We start from the raw sequence: 27,863 nt of genomic DNA, 5'->3' as shown, positions 1-27,863 counted from the left end.
CAAACAAAATAATTTCAAAGTCTCATATTATAAACTTATTTGTGTAGATTTAGGTAAAAATCACTGAAATATCCTCTTCATTGGAATCATACCAGAGGCCCACACACAAATTATAAATTGCAGTCAACTCTAATCTACACCACTCAAGGTCTATTTACAAAACAAATCACAAATCTAGCCATGGATCCCCATTGGAGAATTAATATAGTAAAATAACAAACGTCAGTAAATTGCTTTAGCCCTCACGCACGGCTTAAAGCTGAATGAGAGCTAACCCATCTAAAATTTGATGCGGTTTTATAATTGTTTTAACATATTCTTTTTAAAAATTTGCTTCACCTTTTTAAATGTGGATCTATTATTTCATATACCAACTCTGCAAGATTATTTGAAACTTGTAAGCCTTCACTGCCAACTGTCTTTGAATCAAACTGCCACTACAGGTTCTACAAGGTATTTTTGTACTCAAGAATCTCTACATTATCTTACCTCATTAATACAGCCCATGGTCCCAAAAAGTTTGGCGATCTGTCCTGAGAATTGGGCAACTCTGAACAATTTGTTCAAGATCTTCTGTAGACTTATCCAGGATACATTGATTGGAATTTACTAGATCCATCAGTATATTGAGGATAAGGTTGCTATGGCTGGGGTCCCCCAGTTGGATAATTAAAGATGAAATGGAGTCATTTAATACCTGAAGGGAGAGGGAGAAAAATTTCACTCTTGTTTGCTAACACATCATCATTAAAAAGGCAATTCAATATGCAAATCAAAATAACTTTAGATTTCATGGTACAGGTTGTACCTCCCTAATACAGCATCTCCTATGGTCCGGCATGTTTTGAATCTGCCTCCATTAGTTTGCGGATCTGCCACCACGGTGACACTGCTGGCGACATTAATGCACCAAAATCTGTTTATACTGAAGCAGAGTGCTTTGATGAAACAGTCCTGTTAATTTCTTATATTAAACTATATTTTAACCCTTTAGGATGTCATCCAAGAGGCCAAGAGGCACAGAAGATGGTGCTAGTACTAATAAGTATTCCCTTAGGGGTCAATTTCTGTTTTCCAGCATTTTCAATAGTCTGCCAATGGCCTAGTCCCAATGTTGCTGTATTAGAGAGGTACAACCTGCAATTGCGAGGTTTCACATACTTTGATAAATCTTTTAATTGCTAGTAAAAATTAGATAGAAAAGATGCATCAGTGGTAAATTGGGGATTTGAAATTTGGATGAATGTGAGGGATAGTTGGAGGATTGGAAAAGAATGACAAATATTGGGAGCTTTGAATGCATGCATTAAGTGCATACTAAAGTCCTATGTAGACAGCAGTCCAAGAACATAATCAACCAAACCACTCACCCAAGAAATGATACATCTGTGGAAGAGTCTACCACATTTTCCTCAACAGTCACCATAGAACCCTCAAAACCAATACCAAGGTATTGTCCAAGAAAAAAAAGATACAGATTCAAGATTCAATTTATTATCATTGCAATAAAACAGTGTCATTACACAAAATTGCTCTTGCCCTCTGTAAGATAGACAAATTTGCCATCGGCAGACATTGTCTGAAGTGCCTCTTAACGTCAGAGAAAAAGAAGCAAAAGAGAGCCCCCTATAGTTACCAAGTGTCCTTAGATTCACCTCCAGTACTTTCACAGCTAGACCAAACCATTGGCAACCTGAGCTCCAGATAAGAACCTCCAATACCCCTATCAGTGCCTTCAGCACCCCCTTGTGTCCCAGTTGAGATACCTGGTACCCCTTCAGCCTGTATTGAGCCAGTCCCCAGCAGTTCACAGCTCAGCGTGGGTCTCCCGATAGCTATCCATGGTAGAATAGAAAGGTTCCAGAATCTAAAAGTTACTTTTCAATTTTCAATGGTATATCAGGAATCCAATGAATTTTCTTAATTTAACAGGAATTAAATTTGAAGAAATTTTACATGCAAAATAAAAAAAATGTTTATATCTGCTGTTGATACACATGGAGAGATATTAACAGTAGAGAAAATTGAAACAGACAACCAGACAAAATGAGCTATTTAACTATTCCATCGAGAGAAATTAATTGAAGGACTTCAAAACATTTGGATCCATCACTTATGAAAAATTGTAGTTTTATGGTAATTTATTCATCATCTGCCAATAACACACTCTGAAACTCTCATGGCTGCTTTAGTTCTTTAGTCCCAGTTGATCCATCCACACTCATTCGACCCTGCTCCCCACACTCTCTCAACCCACATTTCCTCTTCATCTCCTTGCCTGGTTTACCTGCTTTGCTTCTTTCTCATTCCTTTCATCTCCTATTGTCATATCCACCTCACATCTTCCACTGCTTGTTCACATGTCTCAGTCCTGCATACCTCCTGCTCACACACTTATCCCCATTCTCTCCCTGCAAACTCCTCTCTTTTACAACACCAAACTGATACACCTGCATTAAAAATAAACATTTTTTAAAAAAATCAAAAATACTATATTTATATCAAATAAACTTCACTGGCATGAATATATAAACCCTTAAAGCAATTTACTTTATTTTCAGTCACAGACTTTGAAAACATTTAACCATCACTGCATCTTTAGGTTCCATGGAGCTGTCCAAACAATAACATCATAATTAAACCCCCTCTCCCAAGTTCAGTGATAAAGCCTTACTAATATACTTAGTCATATACTAATAAAGATAAAAAATCTTACTAAGCAGGGATAAGGAGACACTTTAAGAGAGTCACTCCAACGGCGAGGGGCATCAAACAGCTCTTCGTCCTGGGTGATGCCATTTCATTCAAACAGCTGCTATGAGCAAAGCATGACCAAGGCATTTTGCTTGCTGAATATTTGCTCCCATCTTCACCAAAGGTTTATATACTATATTACTTCAGACAACATTTACATTTACAATTTTAAACTATTTTTTGTGTTCTTATTTATCTTAATTTCTATTTATTTTCCTCAAATTTTTTTGCCAGTTGCTTGAATTCCAGATAACAGAAGTTTTGCTATGTATTTTCCCATCCACCGTTTCTCTGCAGTCTACACAACCTACTCCCTCAATTCTGTGCCCAATTTTCCCATTCTTCTTGTTCAAGCCTCTCAAATGCCATACTCTCTGATATGCTCTTTTTTTTGTCCACAGCTCTCCCCCTCCCACTGGCCCTGCCTCGCCAGTTGCCAGTTTCCCTCTCTCATATCTACCATGCCTCCAATCTTTCCAGGATGACAATTCTATGATGGCTGGTTATTTTACTACATTTCTGAATGCAACAGAAAGTAAGCATGCTTTTTTAAATATAAAATTTTCATGCCAAGACTATTAAGCTAAATTTATCATTTAATTGTTTGTGTGCGGGACCTCCTGAGAAAAATAATAAATTCTCAGAAACCTTATGCAAATATTGACAGACTGGGGTTGCAGTCTTAAATCTCAAAAGGCCATGTAAGCCAGACAAATGAAAAAGCTGTTACTCTGCTCTTAAACGTACAAACGGAATAATTTTATCACAGAATACAGCAATCATGGGTAACATAGCAAATAATGTGAAACAGGTCAGACATGAATAGATGATGCAGTAAGATGTTTCAGTTTGAAAATCTATCCTTCAAGCAATCCACATTTCATTCTTGAATAGAGACAACAACAGATGTTACTGGAGCTCCTTAAATACTTGACCAAAACAGATTCAAGGTTTGGGTTTGGGTTTGACTGTATATGAGGCCAACAATTTAGGTATTAAAATTTACAAGCATCCCACAGGATCCTTCAGGTTTCATTTCTGTTCCTTTTAACATTTGGTTTAAAAATAGATTTCTTTGCATAATAAATGTGTAAATGTGAAAATAATGTGACTTGAATTACACTTTATTTCAAATCTGAGAAATTTAAGTTATGAAAACCATGATAAAATAAAGATTACAAAAGAAAAATCTGGCCATGTTATAAAAATACCTAAAATGTCAAGGGAAGTGTCAGGTTTCTGAAGTTCAAATTTACTGAAATACACTCAAACACATGGTTTAACCATCATTTCTCTTTGTCAACATGATTACTTATAACATTCCTGGGTGAAGAACTACATCGCATTAGTCTACTTTTTCACTGAGAACAGCATGTCTTCTGGAACAGGAACAAATGAACAAATGTCAGTGACGAGAAGTGCAACTTGATCTGAATTGTGCAGAGTCATGTATAATGGGAGAGAAAATTCAATTAATCAGAAGGCTACTTCACCATGTGGATCTCGTATCCTGTTCTGAAGATTAAAGAGATTAGTTGTAATTTTCCTCCAGGCTCATGATATGATTAATTTCCTTTATCATTCGGTCACTTCGGAAAGCATTAGATAAGCTTTTGGTCTTTTCAGTCTCAATTATGACCTTTGATATTCTAAGTCCAGACATGTGTGGCAAACATTTTCCTCTTGTTGGTGAGTCTTTTGTGCATTCATCCCTTAAAACTTCTTTTGAAGCCTCTATCTGGCTTTCAGATAAGAAATATTTGGCATTAAGAACCTGCTTAGCTCTGGCTACCGACTACATTTTGAACAGTGTTGAAATATTTTTTGTTAAACCACAGATTGCAGACAACATGAATACCAGAAGATCCCATGTGTATCAGCCTATACCCAGCTTATATTTCTACTCTCCATCAAGTGATCCTTTGCAAACCCATCATGCAACTGACCTGCTATAAAAAGGCAGGAAATGGAGCACAAAAAAATACAGCAAGACGACTCCACAAAGATAGATCCCAAACACCTTCTTTTAAGACCTAAACAAATATTGAATTTCTGTATCATTCATCCAAAGAGTCAAAACTGCAAGGAACAAAATACTAAACAAATGACTGCAGCCACTGGGAATACTCAGCCGTTCGAGCAGCATCAGTGGACTGAGAAACAGTTAAAGTTTTATGTCAAGAAATCTTTCATCAGATTAACCCAATCTTCTGGAGGAACACAGTGGGTTTGGGAGCATCAGTGGGAGAAAAGAAATATGGTCGACATTTCAGGCCAAAACAATTAATGAAAATTGACAAAAAGAGAGAAGATAATCAAGTGTTACGAGGATGGAGAGGGAGGGGTAGTCCAGGGGCTCCTATGTGGGATGGATAAATGAGGGAGAGATAAAGCAGACTGACTGACAGAGGTAGTAAGATTGGCAGACACCAGACAAAGGGGGGGGGGGGGGCGAGGCAAGAAGAAGAGGTTTGGCGGGGAAAGAAGAATCATAAAGGGCAGATGGATGATTGGTTGACAAAGGTTGCCAGTGCTGGAATCCAAAGAAGTAGTTGTTAATGGTAGTATAAAGAGAGACCAGATGGTATCTAAAAGGAGGGGGGAGGGGGAAATAAGAATGGAAGAATCCAGTGGGGAGATGGGTTGGAGGGAATGGAAGCTCACATCCTCTCTCCCTCCATCTCCCCAATCCCTTCAGTTCCATCTGATCTCTCTTTATACCACCATTATCACTTTTTTTCTTATCAGGTTGCAGCACTGACAATCTTGCCTTCTAATCATTCACCCCACCTTTGTTTCTCTTGCCTCTCTCCCTTTGTCTCCATCTGCTAATCTACTGCCTCTGTTCCTCTTGGTTCACCCCTTCCCTGCTTCATCACAGGCCCCCTGTCCTACACTTTTACACTAGCTTCTCTTCTCCACATCTTCAATCTTCTTTGGCCTGAAACATGGATCATTCTTTTTCTCCCACTGATACTGCTTGACCTGCTTAGTTCCTCCAGAAACTTTTGGTTAGCTTTAGATTCCAGCATCTGGAGACTCCTGGGTGTCTCCATCTTTTAACAGAACTGGTTAATTCCAACATAGAGAGAGAACAGGAAGGGTTAGTGGCTGGTAAATAAAAACCCATCTTACTTTCTCTTGGATAATGCCATTTCTGGATGTTTATTCTGTTCCAACAAAGCCTAACATTAGCACACACAACAGTGCTTCATTTCCCAACAAGACAGATTACATCCCTTGGGATTCAACATTGAATTCAACAATTTCAGTCAACCTGAATTCCTTGTTCATTTCAAAACTGGCTAGTTCTGCTGAAAGTTAATTAACCTGTTGGAATAATTTTGTTTCTCTCTCACACAGATGCAGAACAGATCCACAACTGCTAAGATCCAGTACAGATTTGGAGCAAATGCAGTATCTTTTTTCTGCCCCCCCCCCCCCCCCGCCAAGATGGTGCCTTACAGGGGCAACTCTTTGCGTGCAAGCTCTGTCAGGAATACCCCAAATCTGAACGATTAAACCACACAAACCCAGAAACACAAAATCAAACTCACCTGATAAAATGGATGTCTTAATATTGCTGGCAGACCTCGAAATCAGCAAAATCGGTCATCTTCGTCAGGCTGCAGGGCCTTTAAACAGCTGGCGCTCAGACAAGTAAGTTTTAAACAGCCAGCGATCATGCCGTTTCAACTTTGCAGGAGTCATAAACCGCAGTGTGCTCAGTATATTTAAACACTTTGGAGCTTTTAAAGGGACAGTGCATGGACAATTTAAATATCACAGGAACTACCAGCAGTGGACTCAAGGGCCAGGTAAAGAAGACCTGACCATGTGGGTGTAGAGGTCAAACTGAGACAGGTCAAACTGAGACACCGGAGCCTGAGGCTTCCTTTCCCTACCATTCTCCTGGCTCATGTACAATCCTTTGAGAACAAACTTGATGAACTCCAAGCCAGACTTCAACATCAAAGAGTCATCAGGGAGTGCTGTGTGATACGCTTTACAGAAACAAGGCTAAACACAGACACGGTGCTGCAGCCCAAGGACTGCATGCTCCATTGTGCCAACCTCTGGAAAAACCAGGGGAAGTGGCATTTGTGACATCATCATTTCATCATGGTGCACAGACAGGACAATCATGCCCCAGTCCTGTTCCCCCAATCATGAACATCTGGAGACAAGTGTCACCAACACCAACACATCATATGCGAGACCAGGGGAACAAACACATTCGACCACTGCTGCATCTTCTTGAAGAACGCATACTGAGCCATACCAAGACCACACTTCAGCAAGTCTGATCACCTGGCTGTACTTCTACTCCCTGCATACAAGCAAAGACTGAGGACCACAGCACCAGCGGTAAAGACGGCAAAAGCAAGGTCAAGGGAGGCAGAGGAGTGTCTGCGGAACTGCTTTGAATTGGTGGACTGGAACATATTCAAGAACTCATCCATAGACTTGAATGAATATGCAAAAGGTGTCATTGACTTCATCAAGCCCTGTGTGGATAAGTGTGTGCCCACGCGCACATATCAGATGTTCCCCAACCAGAAGCCCTGGATTAATCAGAGAATTTGCAAACTGCTAAGGGTGAGAACAAGGATGTTTAAGGACAGGGATGTGGATCTTTACAAGAAGTTTAGGCATAACCTATGGAAGGCCATCTCTGAAGCAAAGTGTCAATACCAGAGGAAGCTAGAGGCAGAGACACACAGCATCTATGGCAGGGAATGCATGCAATTACAGTATACAAAGCAAGGATTAACAGTATAGATAGCTGTGATGCTTGGCATCAGAGACACCAGACTTCACTCCATTGAGGTCATCTACATGAGGTGGTGTCTTAAAAAAGCAGCCTCACCTCTTAGGCCATGCCCTTTTCACTCTGCTACCATCAGGAAAAAGGTATAGGACCCTAAAGATGAGCACTCAATGGCACAAGGACAGCTTCTTCCCCTCTGCTATCAGATTCCTGAATAATCAATGAACCAAAGACACAGCCTTACTTTTCATGCACTACTATTTTAATTTTTTAAAAATTTATAGTAATGTAAGATGGTTATATTATGAAAGTTTTACACTGTGATGCTGCCACAAAACACCGAATTTCACGACTTGTTCACGACAATAAATTCTGATCTACACATGGTTCGACAAAAAGAACAGGCTGATGCCAAAGAAAGCTCCTTCTTTCCCTGAAGAATAGGGGCCTTGCATACCCACAGCTGAGATGCAGAGAATCCTAGCCAGGGTGAATCAGACAATACAGTGGGACCAGACAACATACCTGGCCAGGTACTGAAGGTTTATGCTGACCAACTGACAGAAGTCCTTACAGACATCTTCAACATGTCATTACAGCAATCCATTGTCCCCATGGGTTTCAAGATAGCCACCATCATCCTGATATCAAAGAGGGCAACATCCCTCTTGCCGGAGGACAATTCACCTCCGAATTAAATCGGCGGAGAGTATCACTGAAGGCCACCCTCACGCCCATCGATGTGATTTAAAGTGATCATTGTTTAATAAGGGCTTGCAAGGATCAGGGAGCATCCCTACACCCTGTACACAGCATCTTCCAGTTACTCCCATCAGGAAAAAGATATAGAAGTATTAGAGCCAAAGCCACCAAATTTACAAACAACTTCTTCTCACAGGCAGTGAGATTGATGAATGACCGCTAAAACAACTCTCCATGATTCTACGATTTATTAAGATTATTTATTTTAATACATGTACAAACCTATGCATCATTTGTCTGTATGTATGTTTCTGCAGTGTGTTTTACACTGTTCTGCACCACGGACCAGAGAATGCAGTTTCATCGGGTTGCACTGGTACGATTGAACTTGATATTTTCTCTTTACATCTTCTCTGGATCAACGAACTATTATTAGCATCCCTTCTCCATCCTCTCCCATCTGTGTTAGTATTTCATTCTCAGATGTTCTTTAATTTTCTCCACTTCTTCCCCTTCCCCCTTTTGATGAAAGATTATAGACCTGAAACAGTAACTATTGTTCTCCTTCCTGACCTGGTAAGTACTTCCAGCAATGCTTTCAGTTCCCTATTTCCATGATCTTGGTTCTATTCTCTTTGATTCTTACTTTACTCAAGATCTTGACAAAAATGATGCCCAGTTGAGTATTTTCAGCTTTTTCTCCTTTTAAGTTTGGGGGGAGGGGAGGTAGGAGGAGGAAAGATGTGATGGGCTATGCCCTCTAATCAATTATTTTAAAAGTGAAAGAAGCAACATTTACTTCTAATCAAAGTACAAATTTATTGTCAGAGTGCATACATGACATCACATACAACCCTGAGATTCTTTTTTTCCTATGAGCCAGGCAGAATTTCTACTTCTCGGTAGGGCAAAAAACTGTGCTCAAGATACATCCACAAAAGAGAGAAACATATACAAAGAAAAAATATAAACAAACTGACTGTGCAATACAAAAACAAATAAATATCCAGTAATAAATAATGTGTAAAGTAAGAGACTTTAAATGAGCCTCTGATTGAGTTTGTTGTTTAGGAGCTGATGGTGAAGGAGTAGCAACTGTTCTGAAGCTGGTGGTATGAGTCTTGTGGTATTTGCACCTCTTTACTGATGGCAGCAGCAACTACAGAGCATGATGTGGGTGGTGTGGATCCATGATGATTGCTGCTGCTCTCCGACAGCAGCGTTCCATGTAGATTTTCTGTTGGAGAGTTTTGCCTGTGATGTACTGGACTGTGTCAACTACCTTTTGCAGGCCTTTCCACTCAGAGGTATTGGTGCTCCCATACCATAATGCAACCATACACAGCTGTGGAAGTTTTCCAAGGTTTCCGATGTCATACCAAACCTCTGCAAACTCCTGAGGAAGAAGAGGCATTGACTCGTGCTTTTTGTTTTCATGTTGACACTTGTGTGTTGATTCCTGGAAAGGTCCTCCAAAATAGTGACTCCCAAGAACTTAAATTTGCTCAACCTCTCCATCTCTAATTCCTCCAATGATCACTGGATGGTACATCTCTGGTTTCCCTTTCTAAAGTCGACAATCAGCTCGTTGGTTTTGGTAACATTGTTGTCATTACAACATTCAGTCAAGTTTTCAATCTCCTCAAAAGGCCTGAATGCTCAATCTCCATTTTTAATATTAGTTCCAGTTGCACCATTATTTATTTTATTTCCATGTCCACCAACAGCAAATAAGGAGGTCTTTTGGTGCATAAAAATTGTGATGGCTGAGTGCAGTCCCATTCCCTTCCTGAAATTTACTGTAATCTACTCTCCCACATTGCCATCAACTTCCTTCAGTTTCTGTCATCAACCTACAATCTTGGGTCAATGTTGAGGGGTGGATCAACTTACCATCTTCCTTGGGATGGGATGGAGGATGGACACTGGAACACCTGAAGGAAACTCACGTGGTCATAATGAGAATATGCACATCCTGTACAGACAGCCCAGATGTCAGGATTGAAGCCAAATCTCTGGCATTGTGAAGCAGAAATTATGCTCCCCTTTTTTCTACTAACATCTTAATACAGGCAAACAGATTGCAACAGAATTACTAATGACTTGAATGTTCTAGTAATTCAGTGTTGCTAAGATCTAGTAGCAGCTACAGTACTGTATAATTGGCATGTCTGAAGGGATGGAAATATCTACAGTTGAGTGTTGCCAAGTGTGAGAAAACAGAAGAGCTGAAGAGGGAAGCATAAAAAAAAATCAAAGCATTATGCATCCTCAACAAGGAGCCAAAATGGATTACCACATCTGTGCTCTTTCTAACTTTTAGATTCGTTCCAACTAATTCCTCTGTTCCAAAAGACCATATTAGTTATGAGCACTCCACATCTGTCTTAAGAATTGAGCCGCTTCAACTCTCTTACTCAATATTTCAATGGTTTCAATTCTTGTTCTGTGAATGAATTCCTAATGAAGTGGAATTGGACAAAAAGTTTCAACATCTCCAGAAAACCCAAGATTGGCAAGACACTTAATTTTCCAGTAAGGCATAGAAAAGTATGGAATATCTTCTGAGGCCCCTCCTCTCCCCCCCAATAAGTTACTTCTCCTATAGTCAGTACTTACAGACATCTCTCTTCAAAAGTCCAGAGGATTCAGGGATCAGATTCCATAGAGTTCAGCATCCCAGCAAAACATCTGTTATTGTAAGTCCTATCAACCATCAGTTGATCCAGTGCTGATCTGAGCTGGTGGAGCTAGAATGCGGGGATGACAGGAATCACCTCTTGGCCTTCTCTCATCAAGCAAATTCTTGTACTTCCTGCAAAATTTTTGTTTGGTGCAGAAGCCTGGGTTCTAACACTGTCACCTGAGGTTAATTACATTCCGCCACACAGTGAAATCACTCCTTTTGACATTCCATTCCTCTGTAATTCAGTATTGGGGATGCAATAGTTTTGTTCTAAAACTACCTGTTATCTCACTCTGCAAGAGAGAGTCTACAAGTAATAAAGGTGTGTTAGGCAATGTATCATTTGGCAATTGCATAAATTGGATCCACAATGTTTCTGGGGCATCATAAACAATTTATTTCACTGGTTCAAGCATTTGTTTAAAGCAAAATGTCCCAATGTGATTCCTGTCACTCTTACTTTTCAGTGAAAGTCTATCAACATGGAATGTATTCTGCCTGCATGTCAGTAATGAATGCTATCTGTTCTAGGATTTTTATAATTTTTTATAAATGATTTGGGCAAAAAAAGTGGAGTGGTGGGTCACTAAATGTGCAGATGATACAAAGGTTGGAGGAATTATGGATACATAGAAAGTTGTCATAGGTTATAATCGGGATATAAGCAGGACGCAGAGTTGGGCAGATGGAATTCAATCTGAACATGTGTGAAGTACCTTGGAAAGTTGAACATGAAGATTAGTTAATGGCAGGTTTCTGTGGAGATCCCTCAAATTTGTGCAGCAAATTTGATAGGGTGGTAAAGATAGAGTCTGGTGTGACTGCCTTCATTATTCGGGGAATTGAATTTAGGAGGTAATGCTGTAGCTTATAAAACACCAGAGAAATGTGTTCATTTCTAGCCACCTCTTATTGGAAGAATGTAAAAGCTTTCAAGAAGGTGAAGAAGAGATTTACTAGGATGTTGTCTGGATTGGAGAACATGTCTTATGAAGCAAGATTGATGGAGATGGGGGTTTCAACTTTGGAGTGACAAAAGATGAGAGGTGACAATAGAGGTATATAATATTTTAAGGGTCATATACAGGGTGGAGAGCATCACCATTTTCCCAGAGCTATGATGGCAAATACCAGATGACATCCATTTAAGTGAGTGGAGAAAAGTTTAGTGCAGATGCCAGAGGTAAGGTTTGCTGCTCAGAATACATTGCTGGGGTTGGTGGAACACTAGAGACAGTTAAAAGACTCTTAGATAGGCACATGGATGTAGAAAAAAGAGGGTTATGGGTATGTAAAGGCAGCTTAGGTGTTGTGGAGTAGGTTTACATTGATCAGCACAAGATTGTGGGGTGAAGAGTCTGTAGTGCGATATAATGTTCTATGTGAACTTCTGCACCTTTGTAAGCATCCAAAGACTGCTTAAAACTTTGCTATAAGGCCAAGATTTGAATTGCTTTCAATATCAAAAATAGCATCTTGAACTTCATTTAAATAGTGCATTTCTTACATGATATTTGAAAGGGTATCTGGAATCACATATGATCTGGCCTTTGTTGGCTTCTTGAGCAGGTACTTAGCCAGAGTACCTTTTGTACCAACACACTATATGAAAACTTGAGACGCAGCCTGGGAGTCATAGTCCAGTCAAAAGGATTTACTGGAGACAAGCTGGTGGAAAAATGTGTTGCCCAAAGGCCTTCTCAGGTGAACAAGATCAGGAAGATCTTTTATTGGAAGATCACTCTATGACCAAATTATAGAGCTGTAAAAATCTATTTTAAAAATGCATTTTAGTCATAATAGAGAAAAGGGACCAAAAGAAATCAAGGAGTGTTCATATGTTAGAGAATAAGTAACAGGGAAATAAGTTGGGGGGCAAGGGTTGGGATATCAATGATATAAATGGGATCATATGTAATAAGGAAATTTAATCCAATGTAAAATAAAATCACATACATTGTCTAAGAGTGCCACTTTTTAAGCATAACTATGAGGTTTAGTTCATGGGTTTAAACTCAGGAAGATTAATTTCCAGCAATATTTTCCACAGGTTATTTTTATTATCCAGCACATGTCTGCAGCTCAGAAACTTTTATAGAAACATTGCAAAATTTCCCAAAGAAGCAAAGATGTCTTAATATACTTCTTGGCAATTCAGGTTGTCCATTTTCTTTCATAATCTAAAGTAATTATGGAAGACAGCAATCAATTAGGTAAACTCATAATGCATAAGAAACTCATTGCTCTTCCCAAAACGAAATCAAACAAATAATTCTTGTGGAGATTTTCTCCTGATATCTCCTTTGAAAAGTGAACACACACTAAACAATAAATTTACGATGAAAAATCTTTTATTCTGTTTTGTGTTCCTGTATACGAGATTCAAGATCTGATATACATACTCATTTATCACGCAGCTCACTTTATGTGTTACACTTAGTATAATTATCTGTTGGCATTTCACACAGTGGGTGTTTCAATCATTTTGCCCTCTGACAATTAATCAATCTCTTCTCTGCTGTTGGACGCTACATTTTTGACTGTTCTGGAAAGATCTCTTACCATTGGCCGAAGTATTTTGGCCACATTCAATTTCACTGTAGAAAATTTTTCTAGATTTCACCATTTGGACCATTTCCCTGAGCACATCCATTCCAAGATTCATTTTGGTGCCAGCACCATTTGAAAGGCAAAACACTTTGGACACTGGCACAAACTGGTGGATTGTCTCCACACACCAGAGCAGAAATCAAATCCAATGGGACTCATTTTAAAAAAAATATATATATATCTAAATCACAAATAAGCAGTCCTTGGCAAATTGCACCAGGCAATGTTTCCTAATGCTATTGTCACTTCTCTGGCATAGATCCCCAGGCAATTATGTCATCCACATGATCAATGCTCAGTGATCACTCACTGACAAAAATTGGATCTGAAGTTTGTGATTTGTAGCCTTCATTGTTAACTCCTATTTCAACTAAAAATGGATCACGCTCAAAGTCAGGAAACATGCAATGACTGAAAGAGCATCCTCCTCTGGGATTTTTTAAATTCTATCAACTTCCATGCCATTTCATTATATTGGAAAATTCATTGCCCTGAGGATTGGTTGTATGTGAGCTTGTCCGTTCTAGTTGACTGATCTCTTCTGCAGTGCTCTGGAATGTGGCATTGCAGCATCAGCTCCTTCCTGACTTCCGTCATGTGCACATAGGCAGCTTTGTGGTCCGGAACTGACATGAACAAACCCAATGGGACCAAATGTTGTGTTGAGACTTAATGACTAAAGAGAGCTAAATTGTGCCATGATGTTCAGCTGAAACCATTTCATAGGCAAAGGGCCTCCAACACTGCATAGTTAACTCCACCAAAAGTACAATTTCTCTCAATTTTTCCGACTACACCATATCTAGTCCCAGTTTGAGGCTTTCCAATCCAGGACATCTGAGATGTTTTCCTTCTTCAGAAAATGTGGTTCCCACCCTACTGTCATTAACTCAGCCCTCACTTGCATCTCCACTATTTCAGATAGACAAAGTTGTAAAGAGAGTTTTTGGCACATTGGCATCCTTAAATCAAAGTATTGTGTATAGGAGTTGGGATATTATAGTGAAGTTATACAAGACATTGGTTAGTCTAAATCTGGAGTAATGTGTTCAGTTTTGGGCACCTAACTACAGGAAAGATATCAATAAGATGTAAAAATGCAGACATTTACTAGAGTGTTGCCAGAACTTCAGGAACTGAGTTACAGGGTAAGTTTAAATAGGTTAGGATTTTATTCCTTGGAGCATACAAGAATGAAGGAAGATTTGATAGTGGTATACAAAATTAGGAGGAGTATAGGTAGACAAAATTCAAGGAGGTTTTTTCCACTGAGAATAGGTGAGATAATAACCAGAGGATGTGGGTTAAGAGTGAAAGGGGAAAAGTTTAAGGGGAATATCTAGGGGAACTTCTTCACATAGAGAGTACTGGGAATGTGGAATTAGCTTCCGGCTGAAGTGGTGAATGCGTGCTCAGGTTTAACATTTAGGACTTGTATCCGATGGAGTTTAGAAGGATGAGGGGGGACATGATTGAGGTATACAAAATTATCAGGGGGATAGACAAGGTGAAGTCGGATTACTTGTTCCCAATGATGGGGGAGATGAGGACTAGAGGGCATAGTTTAAGAATACAGGGTAGGCCCTTTAGGACGGAGATGAGAAAACATTTTTTTACCCAGAGAAGTGTGAATCTGTGGAATGCTCTGCCACAGAGGGTGGTAGAGGCAGATTCGCTGATTATGTTCAAAAGAGAGTTAGATAAGACTCTAGTGGACAAAGGAGTTAAGGGTTATGGGGATAAGGCCGGAAAGGGGTACTGATAGTAGTGATCAGCCATGATCTGTAAAATGGCGGTGCTGGCTTGACGGGCCGAAGGGCCTACACCAGCTCCTATTGTCTATTGTAAGAAAAATTTTGACAAGTACCTGGATGGAAAGGGAAAGGAAGGATTAAGAACTGGATGCACATGAGTGGGACGAGGCAGAATAATAGTTTAGCGCAGTCTCAAAGGGCTGAAGGGCCTGTTTTTTTTTGAATATTTTATTTAAGTTTTAAGAAAAAAAATAAGACTCAATTAATATTATAACATTAATACATTGAATATAAAATTATAGAAAAACATGCATAAGGTCCAAAAAAAGGAGAGTTCCTCTTCTCCCAATGCCCCCTCCCTAGATTTAAAAGAATAGGGGACAGACAGCAGGGAACAGAGGGAGATAAAAAGAAAGAAAATAGAAAAGAAAAAGCAACAGGTTTGACATCTTAGAGTCACATCATTTTAAAAGTATTAAAATTCTAATAATGAGTATACTAATTGACAAATATCAAATTATACAATCTGGCCATTTCAGTAATCTAAATAAGGTGCCAAATTTCAGCGAACATAGTATATCTGTTCCTAAGACTATAAGTAATCTTCTCAAGGAGAATACAACTTTACACTTCCATGTTCCAATGATCAACGTGAAGTAGGGAATCAGATTTCTATGATATCACTACACATTTCCTGGCTATTGACAATGCAATTAAAAAAAATTAGATTTACTTCTGGAGAAGTTAACTTTTATAATTGCCAAATTCCTCAGAAGAAACAATTCCAGGTCTCAAGGAAGTTCACCTGCAAAATTTTGTCAACTCTTCCCCAATTCTATACAAAAGGGACTTAATTTCATGCATAACCAGGTAAAATGTAAAAAGGAACCAACATCTATGCCGTATCCAAAACATCTATCAGAAAATACTGGTTTATTTTTATTTATCTTTTGAGGTGCGAGATATAATTGGTGCAGAAAATTATAACGAATCAGTCCAGCATTGTGGATCAATTTCAATCCCCAAATCCAATTCCTATCTCTCTCTTGATCTATGTAGTCCAGATTTTGGGCTTTGATCTTGGATCAGACCATATTGATAAATTTAGAGATAAATTTGCATTCCCCTTTCAAATTAGTATTTCGATGTCTGAGCACATTGATGGTCCCCACTTTTCCCTCAAAAAAAGATTGCAATTGGAGATAGAAGAATGTGTTGTTAGGTAAATTATATTTATTTTTAAGTCCCTCAAAATACATCAATTGCCTCATTTGATCATAACAATCTTCAATGCTCCTCAAACCATGTTGATATCAGGTAGCCAAGATTCTATTACCCAAAGTCGTGGGCATTAAGCTGTTTTGAGATAGTGGCGACTGAGGATAATACAACTTTTAATTTCTGTGCTGTAATGTTTCTCCTGAAGCATCAACAAATCTTCACCTCCCCCCCACCCCCACCCCCCCAACTGATGCTACTTAACTACTAGTAATCTACCAAAATGTTATTTTTCTGCTTAAGATTCTAGCATCTGAAATCTCATTTCTGCCTTGAGTCAGTTTCTTTTTCCCCCAGGTGCTGTCTGACTGTTTACTTAATGTTCTTTTCTACAAATTTGCAAAGATATAAAACTCTTGTTGTAGAACAAATGTCATAGAACCACAAGCCTTCAGCCCTTCTCGTCTGTGCAAAGTCCCACTGACCTGCACCCACATCAAATCTGTCCATACCTCTCCCATCCATGACCAAACTTTGCTTAAATGTCAAAATTGAGCTTGCATTTACCAATTCATCTGGCAGCTCATTCTATACTCCCTCAACTCTGTGTGAAGTCTCTCCCCCCCCCAGCATGTTCCCTTTAAATTTCCCCCCTTCCATCCTTAACCACGTCCTCTAGTTTTTATGTCCCCAACCTTAGTGGAAGAAGCCTGCTTGCTATCTACCCCTCATAATTTTGTATACCTCTTTCAAATCTCCCCTCGGTCTTCTATATTCCAGGGAATAAAGTCCTAACCTGTATAACCTTGCCCTGTAATGCAGTTCCTGAAGTCCCAACAACATCTTTGTAAATCTCCTTTGCTCTTTCATGAAGTTAGATGAAAACTGCACACAATACTCAAAATTTGGCCTCGCCAATGTCTTGCACAATTTCACCAGAACATCCCAACATCTGCACTCAGTACTTTATAGAACATTTTTATTGATCTTTATAAAGAACTTGTGCAAACAAAAAAGGTACAATTCAATAAGATGATGTGGACAGTTACACAAACTAAATAAGATATTCAGTATGACACTAACATACATAAATTGTAAATTATATCCATAATTCATGTCCTAAATAGTATATACTTGATTATAAAAAAACTATTAATGGAAAAAGAAAGGAAAGAAGAAAATAGTAAAGGAGAAAAACTTAAACCTTTACCTAACGCATTGCTAGATGCTATACATGATTGGCATTAAAAGAAGAAAAGGTTAAAAAAAATTTAATATAAAGAATGTGGTAAAGATACAAGTCAGACAATTTAATTACCAGCAGGCCCATGAAAACTGTATCACTGAGAGCAGTTCCTTCTAATAGTGTGTACAGTTTCTTCTATAGTGTGTTCACTTTTACTTCTGCTTAGTTTCCCTATGGAAAAACATTATTTTGCATAGGATTTCACCCTTTGCTCGTTATAGACTTTTCCATAAGATGGGCATTGCTTTGGCGCATTCTTAGTGCTACATCGTTTACAATTGAATGTCTCTCCATCTTTTTGTTGGTTTCTGTATCTCATTTTTGGTTTTTGTATGTGTCCAGACTCTGCGGCTATGACTATCCCTTCATTTTCACTGAGCTTTACACTATCAAACTTTTTCACGTGCTGCAGAGCTAGTTCACTGGCGTGACATATCTCCACAGTTCCAGCTCTGTCTCTCGCAGCAACCTCTCTCTCACTTTCTTATCAATAGTCCTGAACACAATTTGATCATGGAATCTTGCAGCAATCTAAAATTGCATGTTCTTGTTTTTATTTTTAAATCAGTTAAAAAGTATTAAAGTTCTCTCCCCGTAGCTGCGTGCATGAGCAAAACACATACCTCTAGAAGGTTTCATTTTTCTTTGGTGAACAATGTTCATCAAACATCTCAATGACCTTGTCAAATTTGCTCTGGTCTTCTGCTTCGGCAAAAACAAATGCGTTGAAAACCTCTAGAGCTTGAGGTCCTGCCACAGTAAGTGGCATTGTTATCAATTCCAATTACTTACAGGTAAAACATAAACCTTAACTTATACACCCTCCATTCATGGTCGATATTTCCAGTCCAATTTACAGCGTCGGGAGTTTATAAACCCTCCATATTTTCTCTGCTGATATTGACTGTTACTCACTGGGCACACTTTTTTTCTTCTTTTACTCTTGTGCACAGAAGTTGGCTGATTTTTTTCCCTTTTTGTCTGTTGACCCCATTCCTGGTACCATGTAATTTTTCATTTATTACAATAAAAAGTCTTAGGTTCTTTTTTAAAACAACTAGATTTATTAACTAAACAACCAGCACTAAAAATATGCATGCATACCTTATGGGAAGACATCCATCTAGAATCTTCTAAAGATGCCACAACATTCACAAGATGCAACATTCCCCAGATGCTACACACTCCATCTTGGACTCCTCCTGTTGGTAGCACTCTATCACTACAGTAGGCACAAAATCAATTACAAAGCACCTCATGCCTTTGAAGCCTCTTTAAAGTACAGTTATAGTAAAAGGAATGCATCACAAATAATCTGCATGGTTATACCACTCAAAAAAGTTTATTTTGGAAAAAAAATATTTTATAAACAGCAATTAGATAAATGACCAGATAATGAGAGTACAGGATAAAAAGCAAAAGGATCATCTGGCAACTGAATAAAGGTTTACCTGAGGAAATTGCTTTGTTATCATTTGCAGAAGGCAGAGAAGATGTTGCCATTCAGGAAACTCCAGTTGTGGCATCAGTTGGACCAAATCTGTTATATGGCAATTAATAGGTTCAGGCTGCTTCTGATATACTGAAGGTAAAACTTGGAGCAACACAGAATTTCCTGTGAAGGCAGCAAGAAAATAAAGTCAAAGGTTTCAGATTGAAAAGTTTGTAAATCATCTGGAAACCATTCCTCAGTGTGCTTAAAGAAATCTATTATAAATAAACAATAGATGTTACATCCAAAACTTTATAAAATGCCACATGGCTATTTAAAGAAAAAAAATTGGCAACAGTTAAGTTCATTCTCCCTTTACTGAAAATAGATGTTTGAAAATGTTCAATGGAGCAGGAATAATTTATAGCACAACAGGTGACCTCAAAGTTATTGCAACCTACATACCATTCATAAATTTAAACTGTGGCATAAGGAAATTATCAGTGAACTGAACTGAGGGGGGCTGCTCTATAACTATTTAACCCTTCATGACACACAGTTTGAATATTATTTACTGTTCACTGCAAGGAAGTTTTAAAACATGTTGGCCATTTGAAAGATTATATAGATTGAAGGAGTCAAGTTTTAATTCACGAATGGCAGTCAGTTATGTCAAAATATCAAAATGCAAAGTACAAGTCTTACTACATTTAACTAAAGATTAATCTCCTTGTTCATTTTTCTTCTTCAAAAGGTCTCCTAAAAATTTCATTTTTTTTTACAATTTTGCCTTCCATTCCCTCTTCTGAAATTCCTGAAAAGTGGGTGAAGAGTTTATGCTGTAACTCTTCCATCCTTGCAAAGCAGAGATATTTTTAGTGCAAAAAGAATTAAGGAACTCCTGAACCTCAGTTCCAAAAAGGTTAGTACATAACTTTTACTGGGAACATAACAAATAAACCTCTCGTCATATTTCGCTGCAAACAATCACATCTCAGAACCATGCAAATTTCTCTAAAGGTGGCCCACACATTCGTCTTTACCAAGGGGAAATTTTGTGATCTCCATTCATTTTTTTTCTTTACCATCCTGTCAGGGATCAGGCCTCTCAGTGAACTGTAGGTGCTCTCAATTCATGTACTCCGCAAAAAAAAGTTCAAAAATAATTGCTATTTCAAGATTTTAAGAAACCTTCTGTTTATATATGATCATCTTAGATAAAATGCATCTGAAAAGACATGAAACATATTTAAGCAGTTTTTCTTCATTAAAACTTTTGAAACATTGTTAACTACTTTCAGATGGAAAACGTTTTTTTTTAAACTAATGAAATGCAGAAATAAATGCCTTTACATTCTTGCAAACTCCTTTGGGACTTGCCCTTCTCTGCCTTCCTAACACTCCTTACTTATTGCTACCACTTTATATTACAAAAATGCATTCCCCTGTGGTGGATCATTACATTTGTCTTGCAATCTAAGACTTACCACAATGCCTGGTCCTGGCTTCTGCACATCCACTTAGATGTGCCTGAAACCCCTCAAGTTTCAAGATTGTGCAATTCAAATTCTTTGTTGCAAAAGCAGACCTCTAGTTCATTGGTCCATGCACTTTTTACCAATGACAAAGTTCTTGCATCATTTCTTGGTCATTGCTTATAAAGAGAATTTGTGAGCTTGTGTTCATTCGCTTTTGCAGCTCATAATCGAAGGAGCTAAATTAGCAAAGCAGTGCCCTTAAAATACTGAATACCAGCCAGAAGGCAACTCTGAAGAAATGGCTGCATTTTCAATAATCCTGTGGATTCTATTCAACCTATCCTACATTTTCGCAAGTGATTATGAAGATGTGCAAAATATTAATGGGATGGAAAATAAAATCTCTGTTTTACCAGGTAAAGTTTGTGATCTCCACTCATTTTTGTTTAATGTCATGTCAGGGATCAGTCCATTCAAGTATAACAATTCATTGCTATATAAACTGATCTTAGAATACTTTTTTGCTGCTTTTTATTATCTTTGCTGTAGAGGTTTAAAATATTAAGTAAAACTGCTTGAAAATAGTATTAATATTCATTCATAAATAATGTTAAAGAAAATGAAAGAATTTAAAAATAAAACAAAAATATATTTTAATGAAATAGCAGATGTAACAGATTTCAGTCTTAACTCTGTTAACAATTATTTAGGTTATCTGCTGTGAATCACTGTAATGAGAATAAATAAAGGTTAATCAACTTCTTTAACAAAATGCTGATAAGGTTATAATGATTCTTAGAATCATAGAAAAATATTAAAATTCCTAAAATGTAAATGATTGGATTTCTATTGTACAAAATTAAAGCTGAGGTTCTGGTGGAAGAGCGCCACACTGGCAGAAGTATCATCTTCTACATGAGGCTTGAAACTACAGTCCTATTTTCTCACAATGGTTTAAAAGATTCTATGTCATTATTTCTGTGAAAAATAATACCCACATATTCTTAACAAAACCTTCTCGATTATCTTATTTCATTTTGCTAGTTGTGGGAGCTGGCTGTGTGCATGTTGCTTTACCAATATTATGACAGATTAGACTTAATTACTTATCGGTTTGAACTGATGTTTGAATTATATTAAAGTTACATCCTCATTTTAAAATTACCACACAAATATAAAATATAGCAGGTTTAAAAATCTGAAAGCACAAAATGTTAAGCAGCATCCCGAAAAAGAAACAGAGTTTCCTTCGCAAACAACTGATATAAAAAAAATTGTTGTCCTGAAAAGTTCATTGCGTTCCTCTCTCTGAATGTTACTATTGCCGTGGTATTCAATTCACATACAAACAAGCAGTTTAATTTCACTTAATGCTTATGTAGCACTCAAGTAATACTGCAGGCTATCAATAATCAAATGTAACAGAAGTTTGACAGTAACTTACTTATACTACAGCAGAATGAAGTCTTTCATATTTCACATCTGACTGCTCTCTTAATCTAAAATTGTCTTCCTCAGATGATTACTGTAAATGCCAAAAAGAACTTAGCAAATGGGATAAGCTATTTGTAATGCTGGAAAATATCCAAATGAAACAGAATATCATTCAGCAATCCATTCATGATATGTGCGAGTTTGAATTCCAAAGGATTCAGACAGAAGTGCTCCAGATGGCAACAAACTTTACTGACACTGCTACAAAAACTATAGACAATGCAATTGTGCACATCACAACATATGCAGACAAGAATTTAGCATACAAAGTAGAAGAATTCAGCAAATCCAAGCTAGAGAATGAATCAGAGCAGAAAAATACACTGCAACAGCTTCTTTCGGTGACTCAAGATCTGTCCAAAAGATTCAGAAAGCTTGAGACGACTTGGCAAAAGACAACGTATGTGAAGGGTCAGAGATCATCTCAAGATGTTAATAGAACAGCTCCAATCAACGTGGAAGCCATTCTGAACTCCTTTGAATTGGATCAACCTGGAGCTGAAGTTACACTATCACAGAAATGTTCGACTAAACACATGATACCATCAGGTATTCCAGCTCCTTCTTTTGCTATTTTCTATAGTTTTGTCCTTTTCTGGTTTGGTTCACTACCTATCTATTTAATTTCTAACCACTGCCAGAGAGAAGCAGAACTCGCGCTAGCTTCCAATAGCTACAACATCATGCAAAGGTGAAACAGCCGTGCAGCAGCTGAAGCTCGGAGAATGCTTCTGCCTTTAAAGAAAGCCATACCTGGTGCACTGCTCGTGTCCTGAGAGGCAGCGGGGAAAGGCTTGCCTTGGGGACAGAGGATAGTGAAGGAATAAAGGGGAAAGATAGCATACAGAAAAGATTCTTTTGAATATTTTATTTTTCGTTTTCCATCAATAAACAAGGAGGTAACATCACAGACGGTTACAATTATACACAGATATCTTCCAATAATCTACATACAGGTGATGTTTCTCCCACTCGATCTCCTGCCTCCCTTTAAAAAAAAAGGAAAGGAAAGAAAGAAAGAGGCTGGGTGTAGCATCGGCACTAACATACAGTACAGTAGAATGAACCTGCTTGTATATAAAAAAGCCTCTTTGCTTCCTTTCCCAGCCTGGTAATTCCTGCATTCTCCAATAATCACCCATCAATCCCTCAAATCGTTAAGAGCATCAGCCACTGTGGATAAAACGAAGGGTATTTAACTTCCTGAGACATGCACTTTTAAACTTCCAGTTCTGATTTTATCAAGTCTTTGATGTATCCAATCACCCTCAGACTTGGAGGACTGCAGAGGTAGCATTTCAGCTTGAGTCACAAATTATTTAAACTCCACGTGGGTTGGCGTCCAGTTTCCTGCTCGAGCTCAATAGATGGATGGAGACTGTGCTTCTCACAGCCACTCGACCCATTATAGCAGTGTCTGGGGTCCCTATATACAGTTTTAACTGCAATACAAGTTGCATTTTGGGGTCAGAGTTCTGTCATAGCCATGTTCTAATTTGTTAGGCTGGTGATCAGTACACAAATCCTTCCATTACTTTAAATGGCCCAAGTAACTTGCAAGTGAAGTTATTGAAGCTAATGCAGAGAACAGCCCTCAGTAATACTGCCCACTTGTTGGGATGGGAATTAGCTGAAAGGGACTTTGGTCAGTATTGTGAATAGCCACCTCCTTTGTTCCCACTTGGGCCTACTGAGGTTTTCAAACGTATTGTCTTGACAAAAATTACTGACCCAATACCACATGATGCAGAAGCCGCCATTGTAACATCCCTGCCAGCAGGTGAGGGGGGGCCTGCAGGTTCAGAAGATTGTTATTTTTAATTTTAAGAGGACCTCTCGACCTTCCAAGGAAATCTTAAGCTTTCCTTTGCTCTCACCATTTCAAGCATTCCCCCTTTCTCAAGATTCAGTTTATTGTCATCTTACATGAAATTGCTTTTGCCTGCTGTAAGGCAGACAGATTCACCATAGGCAGAAATTGCCTGAAGCGTCTCTTGCAGTCAAAAAAAGAGAAACAAAAGAGAGCTCCCCCACCCCTGCCCCCCACCCCCGGAGTCACCGTAGATTTGCTTCCACGGCCTCCGCAGCCACACAGAGTCCATTCCAAATCATTATCAAAATCCGAGCTCCAGATCCAAACCTCCATTACAGTCAGGAACCCGTCAGAGTCTTCGGCTCCCCCTTGCATCCCAGTTGCGATACCTGGTACCTCTTCAGCCAGTCTCCAGCAGCGCCCACCCTCCGTGGGTTCCTCGTCTCGAGTCACCAGCAGCCCACTGCATGCATTGGTCTTTCAGCCACAGAGCCCCCTCACTGGTCGGCCGCCATGATCACCGTCCCCACGGGTCATCTCTGCTTCTCCTTCTCAGACGGGGGAGATCCAGATCTCTATCTGGATCTAATAATTAGGCAACATTAAAACAAGGAATGATTAATAGTTCATACCTCCACGTTGGTGAATGAAATAGAAGGATTTGGACTGACTGTCAGTGTGCAGAGGCCAGAATGTAGATCTTCCTTCAGTGATCTTAATGGTTTGAGGTGTAACAGCATCTGTTGTGATCTGTGCCCAATTTTCAAAATGCCTGCTCCTTTCTGCAGTTAGGAAAGCAAAATTGAACTGGCAAACTGCAATCAAGAGCCTTAAGCTCACCTACAAATATCACAAGAAAAAAATATACTGTTACTTTAGTGTTAAGAAAAGGTCACAATATTTTTCATTTCTTAACCTTCATTGCAACATTTTGTATTTGATCTTTATTAAAATTGGAATTCAGTCAATTGTTTAAAAAAAACCAGTATTTTGCACAAAAATACATTGAGTGAAGCTAATATTTTCTCTTCTTGTCCCTTAGATTGTGCTATGGCTCTAATCTTTCCAATGCGCTCAAAGAAGATATTCGCAAGTGTCCATCCTGACGGTATGGCTCTGAAATCATTTACGGCATCCATATGGGTAAAACCTACTGATTTGCTGGAAAAAACTATTGTGTTCTCCTATGGAACAAAGAGAAATCCATATGAAATTCAGCTATACTTCAATCAGTTTTCAGCCGTGCTCTCTGTGTACAATCACACAAACATGGTGGTTGGTGAAAATGCAGTCTCCCTTGGGCACTGGGCACATTTTTGTGGAACTTGGAGCGCTGAAGATGGAAATATGACTCTCTGGATAAACGGAAAACCAGTTGCTAGTTCTTCAGGACTAGCAGTTGGACACATTATTCCAGATAGAGGAATACTCCAACTGGGTCAAGAAAAGAATGGTTGCTGCATTGGAAATAGCTTTGATAAAAACTTGGCCTTTTCAGGAAAATTGACTGGGTTCAATGTATGGAACAGAATCCTTTCTGAACATGAAATTCAAAGCTTAGCCAGTCAGGAATATTCCTGCACCATGAGAGGGAATATTGTTGGCTGGAGTGTCACAGAGATCCAGGCGCATGGTGGTGCTCAATTCATCCACTATTAATTGAAATTGATTCTTTTGTAATTGACATGCACAGAGAATAAATCTGAAATTGTTAATATTATATCTGATTCTTAACCACAAGAAAAGTCACATTTATACTTCTAAGCCCTTGGGAAACAAGTCTTGTAGTACAAAACTCGATCAGTTAGGTAGATACAGACATTGGCTTCTTGAAACAGATACAATTGCAACAATTGGTCCATGATCTGTATTCACCAGTAACCCAGAAGTTCTGTAGTTGCATTGTTAAATCTGAATCTTGGTCAAATAGCAATTATAATCCAATATCTGCAACACTGTAAAAAAAAACTGTACATTTTGTAATTTATGTTCCACACTCCTATGACTACATTCATAAGGAACAAGGATAAATGCAGCTTTAATCCAAATTAGAACAGTTAATTTTACAAATGCTACTACTTCACAATTTTAATGTTATTGTAATGCAAAATAAAATGCTTGGTTACTTTCATTTAATATCAAATGATTAATTAGCATGAAGCATAAAAAGGTTTGCACTTACTTTATTCTGCAGATCAAAAATACCATGGCTCAACACATGCATACGATGTAAATTAAATAATAACGTGATCTATCCTGCATTGCTTTATTACACAGTAACTGGTGATCTATCCTCCATTGCTTTATTATACAGTAAAAGGATTCTGATGTTAATCACCTTATTATTTGATTGGAAAGAGTCTAATTTTTTTAATAAACTGATATTAAACAATATATTGGTATCTGTGTATTTTTAGTTTAAAAAAAAAGCCAAAATGGGCACAATAACTGAGAAACATTCAACTGGACTGCGTGAAAGGTAAACTGGATAAACCCTGTGTTGCCTCGTTCCATGTTTGTTCCTCATACCCCAGCAGAATTTCATTTCCAGTAATTAACCAATTCTTTTTCAATGTTATAATGGATTTTGATTCCTTCAGTTTTCCATGCAGTACCTTTTGGTCGTAGCAACACAATTCATAAATATATCTCCACAAGTCACCTATAGTTCTTTGCCATATGAATTTGTGTCTCTTCATTTCTGAACCTTCTAACAGTGGAAACATTTTATTTATTTTCTTTCAGCATTTTTAGCATATTTGATAGATTTTCTCTTAATTTTCTCTTTTTCGATAAATAGCCCTACCATTGCTATTCCCCTTCTCGAGGTTTAACTCCCTTAATGTTGAACTGTTTTTTTCTATTTCACAGACCAAAGATAACACACAACATAAAAATACATACTTGCCTTTCACAAAAAAAACACTTATGCTCTTTTTTCCTGCACTCCCCTTAAGGTCATAGTTAACCTGTAAGTGACTCCCCATCTAATAAAAAATACATTACAACCAGCCATTTCACAATTTTCTGCAATAAATTTAATCTGCCTTTGATCTTCTGATACCAGTAAAGTTACTTATCATTTACCATATTACAGGGTTTTGAATCAGTGACGTATATGAATTTATGGCCAGTTCAGGCTATTGATTTACATCAGTAAACTAAAGTAATAATGAAGCCAAAGAAATAATCATTTATACTATACAGGACAAGAAGTTAATAGAGGTACTGAAGTAAAACACAAAAGTCTGAAGATACTGTGACTGAAGGAAAAACATGTGGAGAAACTTAGCAGGTGAAACAGTGCACTTTATAAAGTTGTTTATGTATCTTTTTGGGTTTGACCCCTTCATCAGGGAATGATCAAAATGTAGGGAGGTGCACAGACCACCTAGAAGATGGTCTTTCAGCTCCTTCTCAGCTGAAATATGTCAGAGATGGTGACTAAGTCATCCTCAATAAGTCAATGGGAGTGGTGCTGAATGAAGATATGTCAAGTTGAATGTGGAACTGGGCTACAAGTATGCTGTTAAACAGGAAAGTCTGCAGATGATGTGATTATAGTGCAATACTATACACAATATTCTGGAGGAACTCAACAGATCACACAGCATCTATAAGAAGCAACAGGTAACCAATGTTTTGGGCCTGAGCCCTTTATCAAGTACGATTATACCACCTTCAGTTGCAACACTCCTACTCCTCAAGACAATAATTCTCTTCATCATTCATACAGTAACATACTAACAAAGGTTTGAAACAATAATAGGTCTTTTCTCATGGTTGAGAATAATCTCAGATCCATTTTGTACATTCAGATCCATTCTTTGTTTTTCCCTTGTCTCGATGGGTGTATCTGCATTTATGCCCAATACCCCACCTAATACCACTATTATATGCTCCTC

The 27,863-nt window shown here is 38.2% G+C and overlaps 2 protein-coding genes across 2 annotated transcripts in view; one reads left to right on the top strand and one right to left on the bottom strand.

Annotated features, from left to right (window-relative positions):
• Window positions 1–27,863, bottom strand: part of veph1 (ventricular zone expressed PH domain-containing 1) — a 175,587-nt gene that overhangs the window by 97,260 nt on the left and 50,464 nt on the right. The window contains 3 exon segments of the mRNA XM_069899101.1: window positions 490–535; window positions 537–697; window positions 19,193–19,356. Coding sequence (XP_069755202.1) covers window positions 490–535; window positions 537–697; window positions 19,193–19,356 — 371 coding nt within the window.
• Window positions 20,851–26,352, top strand: LOC138742452 (pentraxin-related protein PTX3-like). The gene is made up of 3 exons (XM_069896878.1): window positions 20,851–21,067; window positions 22,170–22,694; window positions 25,001–26,352. Exons 1-3 carry the CDS (start codon window positions 20,950–20,952, stop codon window positions 25,615–25,617), a joined length of 1,260 nt encoding a protein of 419 aa, XP_069752979.1. The 5' UTR covers window positions 20,851–20,949; the 3' UTR covers window positions 25,618–26,352.

The sequence above is a fragment of the Narcine bancroftii genome, chromosome 9 (assembly GCF_036971445.1).
Source record: "Narcine bancroftii isolate sNarBan1 chromosome 9, sNarBan1.hap1, whole genome shotgun sequence".
NCBI lineage: Eukaryota > Metazoa > Chordata > Chondrichthyes > Torpediniformes > Narcinidae > Narcine > Narcine bancroftii.
Note: the sequence above shows the minus strand (reverse complement) of the source record. Positions and strands in the feature narration are given on the sequence as shown.

Coding starts and splice junctions, on each gene's coding strand:
- LOC138742452 (XM_069896878.1), top strand. CDS start 20,950: ATGGCTGCATTTTCAATAATCCTGTGGATTCTATTCAACCTATCCTAC. Junction 21,068..22,169: donor TAAAATCTCTGTTTTACCAG/GTAAAGTTTGTG, acceptor TGTCTTCCTCAG/ATGATTACTGTAAATGCCAA. Junction 22,695..25,000: donor TAAACACATGATACCATCAG/GTATTCCAGCTC, acceptor CTTGTCCCTTAG/ATTGTGCTATGGCTCTAATC.